The sequence below is a fragment of the Felis catus genome, chromosome D4 (genome assembly GCF_018350175.1).
Source record: "Felis catus isolate Fca126 chromosome D4, F.catus_Fca126_mat1.0, whole genome shotgun sequence".
Lineage (NCBI taxonomy): Eukaryota > Metazoa > Chordata > Mammalia > Carnivora > Felidae > Felis > Felis catus.
This window is the reverse complement of record NC_058380.1, coordinates 58,850,001-58,871,468: the sequence shown is the minus strand read 5'-3', so window position 1 is coordinate 58,871,468 and position 21,468 is coordinate 58,850,001. Positions and strand designations below refer to the sequence as shown.

The 21,468-nt window shown below is 41.0% G+C and overlaps 1 protein-coding gene across 4 annotated transcripts in view; it reads right to left on the bottom strand.

The window, feature by feature from the left end:
• Positions 1-8,070: 8,070 nt before the first annotated feature.
• Positions 8,071-21,468, bottom strand: part of ZCCHC7 (zinc finger CCHC-type containing 7) — a 254,447-nt gene continuing 241,049 nt past the window's right edge. For all 4 annotated transcript variants that reach the window (XM_045043122.1, XM_006939290.5, XM_006939289.4 and 1 more), the window contains 3 exons: positions 17,453-17,548; positions 11,868-11,985; positions 8,071-9,414 (listed from right to left, as the gene is read on the bottom strand). In XM_045043122.1, coding sequence (XP_044899057.1) covers positions 8,978-9,414; positions 11,868-11,985; positions 17,453-17,548 — 651 coding nt within the window. In that variant the 3' untranslated portion in view covers positions 8,071-8,977. The remainder of the gene's footprint in view (positions 9,415-11,867; positions 11,986-17,452; positions 17,549-21,468) is intronic.

Below are 21,468 nucleotides of genomic sequence, written 5' to 3'. Positions count from 1 at the left end.
CTGAAAGAGCAGGGTTATTTCTGCTCCAGCATTTTGCTAGTGGACTTTTATTTTCTTTGCTCTTATCTTCCATTTGAATGACAGACCTCACATTGATAACTTAGAAAGCTTAGTCTTGTTTTTTTCTGTCTGAGCCTTGACAGAGCAACACAAGCAAGCTGTGTAACACCAAAGCCTACAATGAGAGCTCATGTTCACCCTCTCCCGACTTGAAGCCACCTTCTGGCACCTAACAGCTATCCTGTAGATCTTCGCTGTAGAACTGAATGGGGTGCATCTGTCTCACCCACTAGAGAAAGAGCTCAAGGAGAGGGAGCCACTGGACCTGGCTCAGGTGAGATGTTCAAGTGTTTACTGAGTTGGAATGGTCCTAGTTCAGTGGGGATCTGGTGGGCCACACCTGACCAGGGCATGGGTTGGGGTGTAAATTCTGGGTTCTTTATGGGTTTGTGTCTGCTGCTGCTGTGGGAACTATGGCTTCTGTTTTTTTATGTAATTTCTTTTCCTTACTTATGACTTTGGGGACTGAACTATTAATCATGTGTAAGCTAAAAATGGAGAATTGCCTCTAGGAGCTATTGTAGAACAGCCAGTCCTAAGCACTTAAGGCCAGTTATGTGCTCAAAAAGGTGCCGCAAGGAGTATAATCCATGTTGAAACTGGGTTCCCCATTGAAACAGTACCTAATGGAGGGATTATGGTACTAAACTTTTCCTAAAAATGACCACAAGTGTGACATTTCACCGACTATCACAGCACACTTACATAAAGTCCCTAGGCTGTGCACCAGCCACAACCTTAGTGATTGGTTCGTGAGGCAAGAATGAGATAGTAGCCTGTGGGGCCACAAGGAGTTGGATGGAAGACTCCTGGGATAGGGGCTGGGCCTGATATGAGCAGCTAGAAGATGGACAAAGAGGAGGATGCACAGAGCAAGAAGGCCCTCAGAGGCTGGGTCATGGAAGACAGCCAGGGTGATGCTGACTGCAAGGGCCACCAGTTGCTAATCTGGATACAACCAGCAGAGTTGGGCTGCCCGGGGACTGTGTCACTCTTAGACCAAAGGGTGCCCACTGGTCATCATGATTCAGATTTGGTGAAGCCAAGGACTACCCATGACCATTAGACTACAGGATACCAGAGCAGGGAGTACTGAGAACTCATCCAGGCTGATCCCACTGCTTCAAATTCTGTAACGAGGTAACTGAGGCCCAGAGAGGTCACACGTTTATCATAGGTCAAAATGGCACATTTCCTTGTGGTAACATCTGATTAGCAATGTGTTTACAAGGGTTTGTCATGTGTAAGAGGCTGAGTTATGTTTGGTAGATATATGGGCAGGAAGGGGCATACACAGAAATGGAAAAGGACTATTCACCAGTACATACGGGACTGAACTCTTTGATATTAAAGTAGACAACTCAGAAAGAAGGAAGTGATGGTCTGGTTTTTCCATGGGAAATTATGTGTGTACCTGTCTTCTCCCTTCACTTGGGCAGCCACAGGGCATTTCCAGAGAGAACCATTCTTCATGTGAATAGGAGATATGACACTCCTGGTCTCCCACCTGCTCTGGGTCCCTAGCACCATTCCAGTGACCACTCCCTGCACCCCCCACCCCCCCCACCAAAACCTCCCCAATTCCCTTCCTTTGGTGGTCCTTCCATACCTCCCCACTGCCTTCACCTCTATCCCCTTATTCTTGGAACATGTTTCCACCAAAAGGGAGACACCGAAGACAGATACCACTTCTTCATTTTGTTCCCCTGTCTACATACCTGCTTCCAACTCCTTTTGCTCAGCCCTCTGGATGCATTTCTTCTCTCGAGTGCCATCAATTGAGTTTTCTTCAGTTCTCCAACACACTCTTCTCTTTTGGCACCTTCACGTCAACAGCAACCTGACTCCAGCCAGAATCCTGTGTCCTGTTGACCTTCCATAGTCAAGGGTTTAGAAAGAGACATACATTCTCTCCTTCCTGGCTGCTAATTCCACTCATTCCAAGGAGCCACATGCCCCCAAATCTGATAGATGCTTTTCAGTTCATAAGTTTATTGGCCCCTATTTCACAAAGAGATTGACGTATAAGGATATATGTAAGATGAGAAATTATGAATAGTTAAAATAGTCTTAGGGAAAGTGATTCAGAATGGAAAGTCAGACAGAAAAGTAACAGATGAAATACTGTCTCCCTCCAGTAAAAACTCAGGGTATAAAAAGCAAAGTACAATTTGGTAGAAGCAATTTTTCTTACAGTTCTTGGTATGTGTAGTGGATTGGATAGTCCCCCAAAAGATATACCCAAGTCTTTACCCTGGTACCTATGAATGCAAACTTTCTTGGAGATGAAGTCTTTGCAGACATAATTAAGGATTTGGGATAATATCATCTTGGATCTAGGGTGTGCCCTAAAGCTGACACACACATAGAGAAGGTGGAGGCAGAGACTGGAGTTATGAGTCTACAAGCCAAGGAACACCAAAGACTGTCAACTGCTACAATGATCTAAGAAGAGAGGCATGGAATGGAGTCTCCCCTAGAGCATCAAGGATCCAACCCTGCTGGAATCTTGATTTTGGATTTCTGGTTTCTAGAAGCATGGGGGAATAAATCTCTGTTGTTTAAGGCCATCTGGTTTGTGGCGCTTTGTCACCATACCCCCAGGAAAACACTATGGGGTGCACCCTTGCTGTTTTGTACCTCCATGCCTGTACCGACATGGTTCCTTCTCTTTGAAGGATTCTCCCCACTTTTGTTAACCAGAACAATTTTTTCCCCCTCATGTTAACCAGAACACTTTTATTCTGCTATGAAGAGTCACTGGAGGTCCTGGGCAGAAGAGATCAGCCCAGACTCCCTGGACTCTTCCCAAAAAGGCCATTCCATATCCATCCCTATCCTCACCTCTATGACAAATTATTTGTTTTTTGTGTTTGTGTTTTGAATTGCTTGTCAGTCCCTGAGGCTTGGGATTTCTCTTTATCAAGTCCACCTCAAGCAAGAATACTACCAGAAACAAAAAAGGTCAACAGCAAACATTTGTTGAGTAAATAATTCAGGAGGCAATAGGAATACTGAAAAGAGGAGGATTTATGTTGTCTGTGGTGGTCATAAAAATGGAATGGGATAGTGTATGCAGAATCAACAGAATAGGTAAAGCATGACCTGTCCAGGGCCTGGTCATCCATCCAATGGGACCAGAAGGGTGAAGAGAATAGAGGAGAAAGAAAAGGGTGAAGACTACAGAAGATAAGGCTGGAAAGGCTTTGAATGTTGGGCCAGGAAGTTAGACTTGACCTGTGAGCCATGGTGCCTAATGCTGGTGCAACTACTACCTTCCCCCAGGCCTCTATTGTTGGACACTTGCCTTGTAATCAGTCTTCTTCTCAGCCTTACAGGAGCAAAGCAAGAAACAAAACAAGATGGTCTGTGGACTACTGATCCTTGGTCTTGCTCAGTTTTTTTCACAATATTTCCATTCAGTGAAAAAACATTAAAATATTTCCAGTACGTTATAAATGAAACCAGTTTTTTTGACATATGTATACAGTTGTGAAACCGTCACCACAATCAAGATAATGAACATATTCACCACCCCCAAGTTTCCTTGTGCCCCTTCCCACCCTTTCCAAGCATCCCCACCCCCAGGCAACCATGGATCTGCTGTCACTATAGATTAATTAGCATTTTGCATAGTATTCCACCATGAATTTTACATTATTGGGTACTATATATTCTTGTATTCCCATAAATACTCTTGAGCTTTGTTCTTGGAATTGGTTGTATTGGAAACAATTTGATTCTTTCAGGTCTTCCTCTTAAGTTAGTCAGGCAGAATCAGAGAAGACTTGAGACCAGGGCTAACTTTCCCCATCACTACAGCAAAGACTCTCCTGAGTACTGTAGTCAGTGCTGCATCAACTGTTAAGTTTTCCACTCTGACTGGTGAGAACAAAAGTGGTTCTTGGCCCTGTGTGAGCTCCAGATTTCCTTTAATCCTTTCAGTTGTTTTCCTCACCCACGTGCACTGACCAGTACTCAGCCCAAGGCTGGAGGGGGACCCTCTGCAGATCTCCGGATTCTCTCTGTACAGTTCTCTCCTCTCTGGTAATCTGACCTGCAGACTCAAGCCACTTGGTTTTTTCCAGACTCCCAGCTCCGTTTCCTTAATGCAGGGAGACCACCAAGCCATTCCTGGGCTTCCCTTCCTTGCTCCATAGTCTGGAAACCTCTCAGTAGTCAGCTAGGGCACCCCTCTCTGGTCTGCCATCTCTCAAAGTTCACTGTCCTTCCTTGACTGATCTCCAGTGTCTTACAAACTGCTTCATACGTTTTTTTTACATGGTTCCAAAAGACAGGGTGAATCTGGTCCCTGTTACTCTAACTAAACTTGGCTGGAAGTAGAAATTCCTGAAACTGCTTTTGAGCACTATGACAAATGTTGCAATAAATTTGATCTTCTGCACTGTTATGCTTATTGAGAAAGTGGGTACATATAATAAAGTTGTATTTTTCTGCATTCAAAAATACTTTAAGAAATTACTTTGGTGTTAAGATTGCTAAGTATCCTTTTGTGGGGAGGACTGTTCTGAGACTATGGTTGTAGCAGATGACATTGGAATTTTGCTCATATCCCTGTGTCTCTGTCAGTGGGCTGCCTGCTCAAAAGTAATTCTTTTTGCCTGCCTGCCAAACCCACTTTGCCTGGATGCATAGAGAACCAATGGACTGAGAAAGACTCCTGAGAGCAGCTCTTAAACAATGACTGATTTTATTATTATTACTACATGTTTATTTTTGAGAGGGAGAGACAGCGCAAGCAGGGAAGGGGCAGAGAGAGGAGGAGACACAGAAACTAAAGCAGGTTCCAAGCTCCAAGCTGTCAGCACAGAGCCTGACGTGGGGCTTGAATTCACGAACAAGGAGATCATCACCTGAGCCAAAGTCAGACGTTTGACTGAGCCACCCAGGCACCCCAACGACTGATTCAAAACAAAACAAAAATCTCTCTCTCTCTCTCTCTCTCTCTCTCTCTCTCTCTCTCTCTCTCTCTCACACACACACACACACACACACACACACACACACACACACACACTTTAGCGCCTTGATCTGAACGGGACGTAAGGCATCTGGCTTGGATTCCTTCTCTTCTTCCCTGTCTCACTTCCCCATTCCCTTACTGGGTTTAACTGGAAACACCTCCTAGTAAATGAGTTTAAGAAGTGATTTATTTCACAACTGTGAGGGTGGGTATGTACAATGTGCATTGTATAAATGTACCAGCAACTTAAGTTGTTCTCTCTGGCTAGAGCCACAGTGAAACAGCTTCATCACGTGAAGGGAATCCTTGCACGGCACGCATAATAGACGGTGTCTTCCAAAGGATGGTACTTCTCTGAATGTTAACCCAAAGTTAACCCCAAGTAAAACCTAAGGACCTTTGCTGGCCTGGATCCTGGTGATGGTTCCTACAACCTGACATTCTTAACCAATCGAATGTTCCACTAGATAATCTCCAATTCTTTCCTTCCCCACCAGCTGACTTTTAGTTCTCACCCCATGATTATTTATCTTGACAGAGTTTATACTCTCCTGGTGCCCCGCTTATATCTGTTTCCCAGTTATGCTAGTAAGTGATTCCCCTCAGTCAGCTGAGTCTTCAGTGGCCTTGTTCTTCCAGAAAGTGGTCCAAAAGGTCTGTAGACCATGCCATGGAGCTAGCAGTCCTTATTTGAGATGAATGGGATATGTCCCACCAAACCCTCAAATACTGGTGCAGTCTCATGAAAGTCTAAGCCTTGTAAGAGAAGGATACATCTGGCTCTTGCTCTCGGATATGGCATGCAACCTGAATTCCTTCTTGTCCACAGAATTACTTTTGAGACATGAGACATTTTGGGCTGGGTAACTCTTTGTTGTGGGGAGCTGTCCTGTGCTTTGTAGGATGTGTAGCCACACCCTTGGCCTCTAGTCACAAGATGCCAGTAGTACCTTCTAAACTGTGAAAACCAAAAATGGTAATATCAGAGGATCGAGATAGCTATGAAGGAATGAATGAAAGGCTCTTTTTTATTTTTTTGTATGTTATCTTTTGTTGGCAGAAGAATTTTCACTTTTTCCCTATGAGAAGCTTCTCTCCATATCTTTTATCAACAGATTATTGATAGTTAATCTGTCTCTTTACACACACACAGCATACATCAATCTTTTCACGGTAGCACTAACAAACAGTGTTTCATTGCTCATCAGAGAGGCATTGGGAGAAAGGAATGACAGTATCCCATTATTGTGGGAGTGGGGAGATGAACACTCTTACACACTACCAGGAATGTGTAAGTGACTGGGCAGTATATGACTTCTTGGGAATGTAATTTGGCAATATGCATTAAGATGTGCATGAAATATATGCATATTTTTTAGACCCACAAATTCTATTTTATCAAATAGAATAATCAGAGAAGATACGATGTGCATAGGATTTTTAAAAATAATTAAAATTAGAAACAACCAAAACGTTCAATAGGAAGCTGATTAAATAAATTATGGTATAGCCATATAAACGGGGAATCATGTAGCCATTAAAACTAATGATATAGGCACTAATGATATTTGATTAGAAAACCGGAATTTCACAATGCATTAAGTGAAAAAACAAACTACAGAACAACGTAAATACGTATAGAAGAAAAGTACGGAAGGACAGACACTATGAATTTTAACTCTATCTTTGGGTGTAAGAATCAGATATGATTAAAAAAATTTTTTCCCCTTAAGATTAATATGTAATCCTTGTATAACAAAAATAAAGACTGAATGCTGCAAATAGCATGGTCCATGAAAGCAAGACTTGCCGCTGACAGAACAGTAGACACTTCTCTCCCTATTCTAAGAATGCCAAACCGACCAACATCTAACCCAGAAAAGGAGCCACACAGGTTGCTGGGCCAGAGGCAAAAGGTGTTCAGGCTTCTCAAACTTAGCAACTAAACAGATTCTTCTTGTTTGGGACATCTGCTTTTCTTCTCAATTGTATTTATTCAGTTAAAGTATTATCTGCTCAACTGTGGAGCCTCTAATATATTTTAAGCTCCCTATTTTTGTATGGAAAGTTAGCGTGTGAGTCCCTGACTGACTCTAACTGAACACTTGGTGTAAGAATCGGGCGCCAAGGCAACAAAGAGGAAATGGAGCAGAAGGTCCTCGGTGTTTCTGCTCTTCCCCTGCCATCCTAATGCCCGCAGGTAAAGGAGCTCAGCTGCCTTTCCTATCTGCATATAAGTGCATGGACCTGAAGTATAAATTATATCCTTATATGCTTGTCTAATAAAAAAAAAATTGGGAAAATAGGATAATGTGCAGAAACGAGTGGGAAAAAAAAAGAGCTTTATTTCTTCCATTCTCCGAACAATCTGCTATGTATGAAAGACCCTGAAGAACGGCAATCCCCTCTCTGCCTGGAAGAGGCCCTTGCGTCCGAAGGAATGCTAGCCACACCGCACCAATAGTAAGCCAGGCTTGTCCTAGGTCTTAATGAGGAATAACACCAATTATTTCAAGACTTACCACTCTATGAAGCCATTTTTCACGGCTGTCACTTTTAGCAGGGTGTTAAAAGACTCTGGCCACTTACCTGAGAGTCAAAACAATCCCAGCTGATGGTAGGAAGCCACGAACCAACACACAAAGAACGCTTACACTTCGCCGTGAGCAGGGCGGCCACAGGGAAGGCGGGGGACTAAAGACTGTGCAGCCACAATTTACGCTGAAGCTGTTTCAGTGCGAGGAGACTCTCCCCTCCCCGCCGGAAGGTGAAGGGAGCTGATCCTACCACATACACAGCAGTTCGTGTACTTCACAAAGAGTAAAACATAAACTTAAGAATCTAACATAAACTGGCCCGAGTTAACTGACTCCATCTCATTTTATTCCGGCATAGAGCTAGTGCTTGGGCAACAAGGGCATTTTGAACCCAGTTTATGGAGATTTTATAACTCTAGTGACTTGTCTAACCCAAGCACGCCCTTTGTCACCCCAAATCCTTGACTTTTTACATAAATGACAAACTTATTTACTCTATTTCAGACATTTTATTTTTCTTATTCTAACATTAGGCTTTGTAAGTACAAAAATTCACAGGTACAAAAATTTCCGTATAGTCTTGTGGTAGTTAAAAAACCCGTGAAAACAGAATAATTTTTTAATTGGGCAGTATCTGTCTCTATACATCCAAGTTGACAGTCTTCTTGAAGTGTGGCTGTAAAAACGGTGAAAACTATTGCACTGTGATTATGTTAAACCTTTTAATGATTCTTTTTCACTTGTTTCAGGAAATCTATCTTATGACATTTACTGGATGGGTTCCTTACTTGTATTTTGCTATAGGCCAGTGTCTCTGCCTCTTCAGGGCTTCAGTGATGGCACCGTCATCTTTCCGCCTCTGATGCTCTGACCATCAGAAGATTATGCCACCAGCTTCAAGAGCAAGGACAGCTGGGTTTAGATTTATAGCTATTACCCCTTTCCAATGTTAAAAAAAAAAGTAATGCTGAAAAATACGAATTTTTCATATTAGCATTGATTTCTCTTCCTGCAAGGATTTAATTTTCATACTCCCACAGCATACGAATTATATTTGATGAGCTTTTACTTTTTCAAAAAAAGTATTTTTAAAAATTTTTCTTGAAAAGATTACTTCTTATCCCTAGGATTCTGAGTAAAAATGACGTACAGGAAAGGGGGAAATCCGAGTACATGTCCTTTTTTTTTTTTTTTTTTCCCTTCTATACCTAATAACCTGTTGGACACAGAGAATGGAGGTCTCCATGGTCATTGTGCATCGGTTTCGGGTACGGCCGAGATTACAAAAAGAACAAAACAAAATTCATTGGATTTAATCATAGATCATAAACAGATTGCCATGATGTCACAGGCATGAAGACCAGACAAACACTGGAAAGCCAAATCAGAAGCTGCCTCACAGCTTGGACTTTTTTTTCCTCTGCTTAATGAGAAATAAATTATCACTGCCATCGCCCTCCAAATAGCTCTCCTTTTTCTTCTGTTTGCCCCGCTTGCCGTCTCTGGGCAGCTTGTCTTCTCTTGGCTTGTGGTAATGTGATGAGTGGTGGAAGGACTTGGGACCCTTCTGGGTCTTGAAGGTGCCAGGAGAATGGAGTTTTGGGCCCCTGGGGAAGTCCTCCTCCACTTCATGAGCCCTGTCAGCCTTCCTGTGTTTCTCACGCTCTTTGCAGCTCCTGCTCGCTTCTTTTTGGGTTTCTTTCTTTTCTTGAGGCCACCTGCTGTTTCTCCGCGAGGCATGGCTCTTCCTCCTGCCATGGGGGGGCCTCTTCTCTGCTGCTTCCATGTGAGGTCTCTTGAACTGCCTTGGAAAATCCCCATTTTTCTGGAGTTCTGGAAAATATAAAAGTATTTCTGCATATTCAGCAGCCAGACAGTCCACACACGGCTCACACTGGTCTGTAAATAACTCAGCAGACAGGGAAACTAGACAATGAAATGTGTTAATAATACAACATTCGAAAGAGCCCTTACTGGGGCGCCTGGGTGGCGCAGTCGGTTGAGCGTCCGACTTCAGCCAGGTCACGATCTCGCGGTCCGTGAGTTCGAGCCCCGCGTCGGGCTCTGGGCTGATGGCTCAGAGCCTGGAGCCTGTTTCAGATTCTGTGTCTCCCTCTCTCTCTGCCCCTCCCCCATTCATGCTCTGTCTCTCTCTGTCCCAAAAATAAATAAAAAACGTTGAAAAAAAAAATTAAAAAAAAAAAAAAAAGAAAGAGCCCTTACTAAGGTAAAACTCACCCGCTAAAAATTGTATGGTTATAGTTCTGTATTTCTGATTGCTAAAAATGGAAAATATCCAGAAATCCAAAGATATTTATTCTATTCAGTACAGGTGTACTAGGTTGAATGATAGAGACGAAGACTAGTGAAAGCAATCATCTCAGCTTTGTGAAGAAAAGTCACATCTGACCAATTCAAGTCATGGCGGGGATAAAGAAACAGCCTTTGACGATGAAGTGAAACAAGATATATCAAATGTCTCATGACATTTCAATCACCCTCTGAAGATAAAGTCTGGTCACAGTACTTATAGGTGGATGCCAAACTGGACAGGAGATTATTCCTCCAGAGCAGACATCACTGGCTTGGAGAACACACACATGTGTGTATCTCAGACATTTTGGTCCCAGATCTGGTGTTACACTTTACCAGGACTTGGCACCCTTTTACTACAAGTGTCTGACAGGCATGATTCTGATGGGGTAAATGAGAGATGAGGTTTGAGGGATAAAAACTAACATGTCAACAAAACCTTGACAGATTAAAGAAGTGGCCAATAAAAAAATAGGGATGGGGGTGCCTGGGTGGCTCAGTTGGCTGAGCGACTGACTTTGACTCAGGTCATGATCTCACAGTTCGTGAGATCTCCAGCCCCGTGTTGGGCACAGCCCGCTTCAGATCCTCTGTCCCCCTTCCTGCACCTCACCTCCCCCCTCTCAAAAATAAATAAACATTGAAAAAAAAGGGATGAAATGCAAAGTAATATAAAGTTCACAAAAAGTGAACTCTAGGATACAGAGCAAAGGTAATTCCTTATAGACTTTAGCATGAAATAAATTTTTTTTTCTAAAAAAAATGTTTATTTTTGAGAGAGAGAGGGGGAGAGAGAGGGCAAGCAGGGGAGGGGCAGAAAGAGGAGGACAGGATCCAAAGTGGGTTCCATTGATGTGGGGCTCAAACTCATGAACTGTGAGATCATGATTTGTGCTGAAGTCAGATGCTCAACCGACTGAGCCACCCAGGTGCCTGAAAATTCTAATGGATCACAGAGAACCTCAAGGTAGCCACAGAGTTCCCAATATTACTACTAGTTAAAAGTGAAAACAAATGGTTTTCCTAGAATTATAAAAGTTATAAACACTCATTACAGAAAACCCGTGAAATACAAAAAGTATAAAAATAAAACAGGAGCCATAATCTTTTAATTCAGAGGGGACACTTTGGTGCATTTCTTTTCTTTTTTAATTTAATTGCCTAATAAATATCTTTATGTACTGTAATCTCTCTCTATATATAGTTGAGATAGAGTTTATATGAAATGTAATATGGAAAATATGCAGGAGTTGAAAATAATTCCTTTTGAAAAAGACCTTAAGTCAGAGAGAGTTGGGGGTGGGATGGAGAAAGAATACCAAAAAGGCTCTAAGAGTTATTATGTATAGGTCAACTTGAGAAGTATAGAACTATTTCATCCTGAAAGCAAGAAAAGTAACTGAGTAAACCACTGTTAAACTTAGTAAACTACAGCACAAAAGAAATAGAAAAAAGTAGGCCTAAATTATAAACTAAAAGAACTTCATGTTATCAACAGTTAAGTAAAGGAATCACAGAAGGTGGCTGTGGACCCTGGAGCTCTGCTGTAATCATGGCTGGTAAGAATAGACTTCTCTGGGGAAACTCCAGGAATCACCTAGCAGGGAAGCCTTTCTTTCCATAAAAATACTAGAGACATACAAATGGAAAAAATAATTACTTGCCAAACAGAAAACTCTAAAAAAAAAAGAGCCTTTAAAACCCTGCTTCCCTGTATGGATAGAAGTATTTTCAGGACATTTTCTAAAATGGTCATGATGTGAAAAAAAATGTTTAGTGTGAACAGATCATAATGCAGGGTTTCTGAAGTGGGTGCCTGATTACTGGAGATCAAGAAAGTTCTGGTTTCTATGGTAATTATTTAAAAACATTTTCTGTGCTAACCAATGACACCCAAAGCAGGCAAAGACCGTATAAAGGAAGACATTTAGGAACTACTGCAAAGGTAATCTCACAAGAATTCAACAACATACCTTTCACCTTTCGTTTTATTCTCTGTTCTCTCTCCCGAATTTCATATTTGTCATCATAGTAGTAGATGAATGGAGATGTTGGAAAGGTCTGGTTAAACATTCGTCTTTCTGTACATTCCTGCAAGTTGTTTCAAATTATCAAATTTGAAATTAGGATGTCACAAGGGCACTGCTCAGGCAACCTTAACTGCAAGATCACAGACCACTGAGGTTAGAGACAGTCCCACATCACGGATACCCCACGCTGAGGCTCAGGATGTGGTCCTGCTGGGAGGCTCGGCCAAACCAACATCCAATCACACCCAACTGTGCTTACAGGCTTCTTTCAGGCTTGGATTTTCTTTCTTTACTTCTTTACCTATGAAACCTTTCTTGTCTTTTTTCAGTCTTCCCTGCCAAACCCCTCCCCCAGTCTGAGCTAACAGCAATGGGGGGCTGGGTCTCTACTGAACTTGCTCTGTTCCTCTTTTAAAGACTTTATTTGGCCTTATGTTGTATTAGACCTTTGCTTGTCTGTCTCTTCCAACAGCCTTCCATCAAGTGCTTCTCCTTTCACATTTACACCCTAAATGCGAGTGTAAATTCTTAGCTCTTTGCTCTTTTCCCTTCACCCAAATGGTTTGCAAGCTTATTTTAACCAATACTGCTAACAAGGGCAGTGATCCTTATGGTGGGGAGCAGGATGGTGGTGGTGGGTTAGGTCTGGTTTGAAAATGCTCCTAGGTAATTCCAAAATACCCCAAAAGAATCCTCTCTTCTCTTTCCTTGCCCCGCTCAAGAGATCACTCCTCTCACTCATTTCTCTAGGTCGGCTCCCCACCTGCATGACTCTGGCTTTTGTACCTCTGCTAGTTTCCAAATCCACATCGTTGGCCTGAGCCACATCCAATAGAATAGGCTTTATTTATCATGATCTGTTGACATATATCCATTCAGCATGTCTGAGACCAACTTTTCTTTTCTTTGAAAGAGGTTTCCCTTTGGAACTTCCCCATTTCTGTCCTCTGCCATCTTGCCTAAAATGTATTTTATAAATGTCCAATTCTTCTTAGCTAGGTATTGAAGCAAATTAGAACACCTCTTAGTAAGAAAGTATGTGAAATAGCCACATAAAATTTAGCTGACTTATCCTAACATTGGCAAATATACTTGACTTGTAATTCTAAGATACCTGACTGAGCTGGCAGCCACACACTTAGTAAGAGCCTGATTTGCAGATTATGAATCATTCTAAATACACATTTAAGTATTGGAAATAAAGTAATGTCAATCTGTACCTACTACTGGACTTTATCAAATCACATTTTACCTTAATTTATTTGTTTTTGCTCCAAGAACTGAAACATTAATAATACAATTGAAATCCTCCGTGTAATCCTCTTTCCCATTCCTCATTTGTCTCCTTCCCTTTCCAGAAGTTGCCACTGTCTTAAAGTTGGTTCCTGCCATTCTCATACATTTTATACTCTTACTACTACTAATGACTATTCTAATAAACAAGTGTTAAATTTGAAGCATTCAGACTTCATAAAAATGGTATCATTCTATAAATATTTTGAAGTGGTTTTAGGTTATAATAGCTTCACAGAATAAATTGGGTAGTGTTCTCTTGGATGATCTGTTTCTGAATAAAGGTTTGGTAAAACCTGACAATAAAACTCCCTGGATCTGATATATTTCAGGGGAGAATTCTGATTACTAACTTAATTTTTTTAGTGGTATTTGTTCATGTAGGCTTGTTCTTCATTTTGGTTAATATTTTTTTTCTAGAGAATTATTTATCTGTATTTTCAGACTTAATTTTGAACTTTATTAAATGCAAAGCTTATTTAAAATTTGTATTCTCCTATAATTAAAACTTACTGTATTTTAAGTTATTTATACTTTTTATTCACTATTTGTACCTTTTTTTTTCTTTGAGTAGTTTTTCCTAAGTCTTTTCTTTTGGAAAAAATATGTTTTTAATTTTTTAAAAATGTTTTTATTTATTTTTGAGACAGAGATAGAGCATGATCAGGGGAGGGGCAGAGAGAGAGGGAGACACAGAATCCGAAGCAGGCTCCAGGCTCTGAGCTGTCAGCACAGAGCCTGATGCAGGGCTCGAACTCATGGACTGTGAGATCATGACCTGAGCTGCAGTTGGATGTTTAACAAACTGAGCTACTCAGGCACCCCTAAAAATGAAAATGTTTTTAAAGAACTAGCTTTTGGTTTTGTTGATGCTATTAATTTTGTTTTCTATTTCAATAATTTTGGTTCTTATCTTTATTATTTCCTTCTTCCAACTATCTTTAGATGTACTGTGTTGTTGACTTTCAGGATCTTCTTGGAATTTTTTGGATCCTGAAGTTATAAGGCAAACCTATATGGTAGCCTAGAGAATTACATACATACATACATACATACATACATACATACATACATACATACATATGTATTTCTTTATTTAGGCTTCATGCCAAGCATGGAGCCCAACGTGGGCCTTGAAAGCATGATCCTGAGATCAAGACCTGAGCTGGGATCAAGAGTTGGACATTTAGCTGACTGAACCATTCAGGTGCCCAAGAATTACTTTTAGAAATCACTATCCATGGTGGCTCTAAGTTTCCAGAAGAAAGGGCACCCATAAAAGATTTGGGTCTAAGATTCTGCTATAGTTTGAATGTTTGTGCCCATCCCTCCCAACCCCCAACCAGAATTCATCCCCAAGATGATGGTAGTAGGAGGTGGAGTCTTTGGGTAGTGATTTGGCCATAAGCATGGAGCTCTGATGAATGGGATTAATGTTCTTATAAAAGAGACCCTCATAGAGATCCCTAGCCTCTTCTACCATGTAAGGACATAGCATGAAAGTGCCATCTATTAAAAACAGCCCCTCGGGGTGCCTGGGTGGATCAGTCGGTTGGTTAAGCATCTGACTTCAGCTCAGGTCATGATCTCATGGTCCATGACTTCGAGCCCTGCATCAGGCTCTGTGCTGACAGCTTGGAGCCTGGAGCCTGTTTCAGATTCTGTGTCTCCCTCTTTCTTTCTTTCTCTGCCCCTCCACTGCTTGCACTCTCTCTCTCAAAAATAAACATTAAAAGAGAAGAAGAAGAAGAAGAAGAAGAAGAAGAAGAAGAAGAAGCAGCAGCAGCAGCAGCAGCAGCAGCAGCCCCTCATCAGACATCAATTCTACTGGCACCATGACTTTGGGCTTCCCAGCCTCTAGACCCTAAGAAATAAATTTCTACTGTTTATAAACCACATAGTCTATGGTAGCTTGTTTACAGCAGCCTAAATGGACTAAGAGAGATTCTAACCATAAAATATTAAGAGCAAATTGCAATTACAAAGAGGTACTAAAGATCTTGATACACTCCCAGCACCCACTCATACTTTCACACGCTCTTGGAGTAGTCTCTCTGTAGAGTGACTACTGTTTTCTATGGTAGTTTGTAGTTTGCCTGATATGAAGCTGCTTAGGACTGTCCCTGCCTCTCCAACTACACGATGAGTGAGGTTAGGGAAGGGCGGTGCCACATTCACCTCAGAATACCTTTTATACGAAGAGGCTGTTCAGTAACATCTATAGAGCTATATTTCTGCAAATGAAGGGGAGGGGTCCTCAGACATCTTTAATCATCTGCACAGTCTTCTATTTGGATCCTGTACAGTCTAGACTGGCGTGGCTATACAGAGCCATACAATACGATAAATATTTTCCAAAGCTAAATGTAAATTATGTTTTGATTATCCACATCGCTGGTCCCCTCCATTAGCACACACAATTGATAGTTGGCTATATAATTTATCTACTATTCTGGATTAGCCACACCACTGATCTTCTTCATTAGTGTGGATGATCTAGAATTCTTCATCTATGGCAGCGATGAGGCTGCCAAATTTGCTTTATTGTAAATTAAAAACTATCTAAATCTAGATTTCTGGGATAAATTCCAAATGTTTTTAATATATTTCCTATCTACATTAACAGGACTGACTAGTAAGCAATATGTGCCCAACTATAATTGTTTTTCTTTAATTGAACAAACATAAATGGAAAATTACACCCTTTTGCTTTAAAGAGGTCAGCAAGCATAAATTGTACATATGTGTGATCTGCGTGGCAGTGGAATACTCATGGGAATAGGTTTCCTAAATAGTGTTGGCAACATCTGGATTTTGGCAACGAGGTGGAATGCACAAAGCAGGAAAAGATCTAGAGCTGGTAATTTTGTAAGAAAAAGTATTCTTTAACGAAGTTTTTAATGTGCATTCTATGAAAATGGAGTATGGGTCTCTCCATCCATGTCACCATACTATGGATTTGTTCACATTGGAAACAGCATCCAAGTGTCAGTATTGAGAAAGCTCCCCGTACAACTTCTTTGCTTTGGAGATAAAGAAACTGAAGACCGGAGTGCGTTGTTCAAGTCACATGGTGAAGTCAGTAGCAGAGCAAAAGCCAGACCTGAGGATCAGAACTTCACCCTAGCTTCCATGTCGTAATCCTTCATTCCATGGTCCTGCTGCCCCAACGTGGAAGAAAAATTTCACCTGTTGGTCAACTGTGTTGTGTCTCTCCCTTTGCTGCAGAGGTCCAGCCCCAAGGTCTGCGTGAGGTGCCACGGTCAAAATTCAAGGTGGGACTCCCATGAGTCACAAAGCGCAGCACTACCCCTCCCCTTCCCACTGCTCACAGTTTTGAGGACTCCCATTTTGAGGACTCTCTACCCCCGAATGCTTTCTACCTCCTGTCATCAGATCGCATTTGATTTTAGTTTATTTTGGTTTCTAAGCTGTTAGAAGCCTACCGGGAGACTAGGAATGTATTTCTCCATACAGATTTTCTACTTTTTGTGCCACTGCCCTTCTTCCTCTGCCTCAGGATTCCCAGAATGCAGGAGAGCTTGCAGTCTATTCTCATCGCATCCTGTCTCTGGGATGCGCTGCTGCTGTTTCTTACTTAATGAGACAACTGGCTAGGAGACTCCCTCCCATCTCACAGCAACAAATTCCTTCTGCTTTGACACTCTTGCACCTAAAACACACACAGTTTGGCCCTTTTAGCTGGGGCTGGGAATATGCAGCTTGGATAATCTGGACGTCTGTGGGGGCAGACAGGCTAGTCAATGATACAGTATCTCTGTCTTTCCACTAGTGTCAGGGTTTATACGTGAGTGATGAAGATTTAAGTGAACACAGTATCAGGGAAAGCTGGAGATACCGGAGAACTACATAGAAAATCTCCAATCATGATTTTGGCTGTGTCAAAGTAATAGCAAACATAAGAACTCATGAGAAGTGTAACCATTTTGGTGACTACTTTTATTCCTCTGATTGACTGTATGAGGCTTTTATTTGTTTTAGCCTAAGTTGTTCGTGTATATTTAAAACAACTAGAAGAACGTGCTCTGACAGATCTCTCTGGCAGGGATGGGAAAAGCAAATCAGCTGAAAATACATTAAGTCTTACTTTAGGATGTTAGTTTATTAAAAAGGTAAGCATTCAGAATTACATTTTTTTTTTTTTTTAGTTCATCTTTCAGCAACCACTCCCAGAACAACAGAATGTGTTATGCCCAAATGCTACTCAAACTTACGTGTCCATAATGGCCTTCTTGCCCACAGTTGTAGCAATACACTAAGGCCGATTGTCCAGAAGGGGTCTTCGGCTTTTTGGGTGGTCCAGGTTTGGTCTGCAACATGAATATTTGTGAGCGTTTATTAAATGTTAGAAGAAAATTAAAACCTGATTCTTTCCCAAAGAGCTCTTTTTAGGCAAGAGATCCTTTAGAAATACTGCCTCCTAGAGTTTAGGATCTCACATCCAGATGATTCTCTGTGTTAAAGTACACAACATGACAATTCTTTTCCACTTCACATCAATATGTGCTTTCCTCTTCTTCGCTCCTCATTCCATTAGGCGTTGTGCCCAGTACTGTGTTAGGTATTAGGTATCTCAGAGAGAGAAGCATAACAGGCTAGTAGAACATGAAAGACATCTAAACAGATGATGACAGAAGATGTAAGCAAAGTGAGGAACATGTACAAGGTTTTAATGGAGTGGCAAAGGGGACCCATCATTGGGATGGGGTGGAAGGAGTCAGGGAATGCTTACAAAACTTACATTTACTTTTAAAGGATTAGGTGTAAGTCAAATGGAAAATCCTAGGAAGAGGGGCTAGCATGAACAATGCATGAAGCTAAGAAAGCATACATGCTGACAAAGTATAACATGCGTAGCCAGGTAGACTGAAAAATGAGGCTGGAGAAAGCAGGGCAAAAGAAGGGAGGGCCTTAAAGTCATCTTAAAGAACTTGGGGTTTATCTGGGCTTTTCCATTTTAAGTGTTGTTTTAAATATGGGAGCAGAGTAGTTAGAATTTTATTTTGGAAAAACCATTTTGGCTTGTAGTTGTAGAGGGCGTGAATATGAACAGAAGGTTAGATGCAGTGAAAAAGGTGGCTGTTAGGAAATCAATGAGGTGACGAGGGTCTACACTACAAGAGTAACAAGGATAGGAAAAAGGGAATCGATTTGGCCAATACATGAGGGGATAAAACTGGTATCACTGAACACTGAAAAGATATGAGGAATAAAGGAAAGGAGAAATTACGATGCTTTTCAGGTTTCTAAGTTGGGTGCCAACAACTGCTTCAGAAACAGTAGGAAATTAGAGGGAAAGATGATGAAGTCTAACTGGGATGCTGTGTATTTAGGTGATGTCCATTAGGCAGTTGTCTCTGTAAGATTAAAGCTGAGGGAACAAGTGTGAGCTGAAGATTAGCTCTGAATGAAATCTACCATATAATAGTGGAGGCTAAAATGACCCGAGTGGACAGCATCGCCGTACCCAATATGAACAGTGGTGAGCTCAGGATGGAACCCTGGGCATAACATTTAAGGGGCAGACAGAGGAACCTGGGAAAGGGACAGAGAAGGAAAGGCTGAAGGATGCAGAATCACAGGAGAATATAGTCATAGACCTTAGAGAGTAGTTTCAAGAAGGGTGAACTGATCTGCAATGGAAAATACAGCAGAGGCTTAGTGAGATTAGAACTGAGAAGCATCTGTTAGATTTGGCAATTGTTCACGGATAACCTTAGTATGAGAATTTTGGAATTGGTAGAAAGGTAATAAAGAGCAGAAGGCAACAGGTTGAAGAGTGAAGAGATGAATACAAAGGTGATAAAACCATAAAGAATGAGAAAATGATTCCCCACAGAAGCCAGGATTGTAGTTACTTCCAGTGGGGAGAAAATGCACAGAAGGTTTTGGGGTAGCTGCAATTTTCTATTTCTTGAACACAGTGGTGTTCTATAACTTAAGTGTGTGTAATGTAACTATGCATTTTTCAATATGTATGTTACATTGGACAGTAAGAAATATTTAAAAAAATTGAACAGAAGCAGAAAAAAAGGGGATGGCAGGTATGTATTATTTTGAGAAGCATGAATAACAAGGGGCAGAATAAGGTCGAGCAACATCTAGGAAGGGGATTTGGTAGAGTTTGCTATTAGAATGAGAAAGAGATCTGAACATGTGAGGAAGCTAGTAGAGAGGGAGGTGGTGAAAACAGGAGAGAAGGGAGAAGACAGAGCTAAACCCCTGAGGTGGCAGGGGCTTTAAACAGAAGGAGAAAAACCTAATAGCGCTCCCACTCCTTTTTTTTTTTTTTTTTTTTTTTTTGTAGATTGGAAGAAAGAGGTGAGAATGGGAATGAAATTGGATAAGTTTATTTCTTATTTATTTATTTTTTAAAGTGAGCTCTATGCCCAACGTGGGGCTCGAACTCATGAACCTGAGATCAAGGGCAGCACACTCCCGCAACTGAGCCAGCCAGGCACCCTGCTTATGTTCTTTATTGGGATGCTATAACAAACAGTGCTGGTGTGCCAACTAATTTCATTATTACTGTTTAATGTGGCAAACAGTTGGCTTGTGGAGGTTTTATGTTATTGACATGGGAAAATAATCTATAGGCTATAAAAATCTTCTTCAACTTTACTTTTAGTTTGTTTCCTAAAATGGAAAACTGGAGGATAACAGTAGCCTAAAAGATCTTTTCTATTGAAAATGACTACAAATGCTACACAAAATAGAATTTACAATTTCAGCTATTGTCAACTGGGATATGATAACTAACAAAGGTCTTATATTCTCCAATAAAAGAATGTGGTTCATGAATTAAGACAAGCTAAAAGTCGTCAAGCATAGTTTTGACAGGTATGCATACAAGCATGTACCACTCACTCACTCACTCACTCACTCACTGCAGTGGCTCATAAATTTGTTCAGGTATAGAGCGCCAGGAAGACATGAAATTATTAAGCAGAAATTATTTTTCCATCTTTGTGTTACTTGATGTGACACAAAATTGCAACCATGAGTATATATGTGGTTTAAGAGAAAGAAATCAAAGCAAGAGATGTGTCATGGATGTGAAGGCAGAACACATAATGTTTTGAGGAAGAAGTTGTCAAAAGCTACTGGTGGGTTAAATAAGATAAAGACTATGAAATCCACTGGATTAGCAATCAGGAAGTTGCTGGAGACTAGAAACCGTTGTGAGCAGTTTATTTGAGGGGTAGAGATACAAGCCAGACTGTAACGGGTTTATTGTAAGTAGAAAGAACGGAAGAACAGAACACTGATGACTTTTTCAAGATAGCAGGTTGTGTATAAGAGAAGGGAAGGGGACAAGTAGAGCAGAACAAGTTCAAGGACGCCTCCATCAGTGATGTTTACCAGAGTGCTGGGCACATGACATAAGCATATACAAGCATTCTTTCATTAATTTATTCAAAAAATAATTGAGTGCCTAATATATGCCAGATATCTTAGAATAGATTAGGTAACTGAGAAGTCAGACAAAAATCCCTGCTCACATCTCCCACGTTGGAAGACAGATAAACCAACAAAACACACACACACACACACACACACACACACACACACAATCGGGTAGTAATAAATGGCATGCAGGCAATTAAAATAGAGTTAAAGGAATGAAAGTCATTGGTGGTGACTTAAATTGCATTTTAGAGGAACTCTCACTGGGATGGTCATTTCTTGTGATAAAAATACCCCCAAGTATGCAATGACTGGGGAACAGCATTCTAGGCCTCAGGCATGGGGACAGGGAATGCAAATCTCGGAGATGCGGGTAAATTTGCCATATTTGACTATCAGAGAAATATCTGTAAATTTGGAAGTGTAGTAGGTGAAGGAAGAGTGGGAGAAGAGGAGCTTCTAAAGATGGAGAGGGACTAGATCGCTTAGGGCTTATCATTCAGAATGGAGAGCACTGGATTTGAGTGGCATGAAAATCCACTCTAAGGCTAATGGTAGGTGCTCAAAAACTAGTTGGTGACTGTAGGCAGAGACTATCACTGATGATAAACAGAATTATCCACCCGCCAAATAATAAGCATTCTCTGAAAGACTTATGTTTATAATTTTTCAATGTTTTTTTTTTTGTGCAAATATATGGTAATTTACTGCTGAGGCAAGATTTCTAGATTCATTGAAGAAAGGAAAATATGCTCACTATGTTTATTCTGCTGGAATAAGAAGTTCCATTGGCTCAAATCCTATGAAAAAGGACAAGATGAAT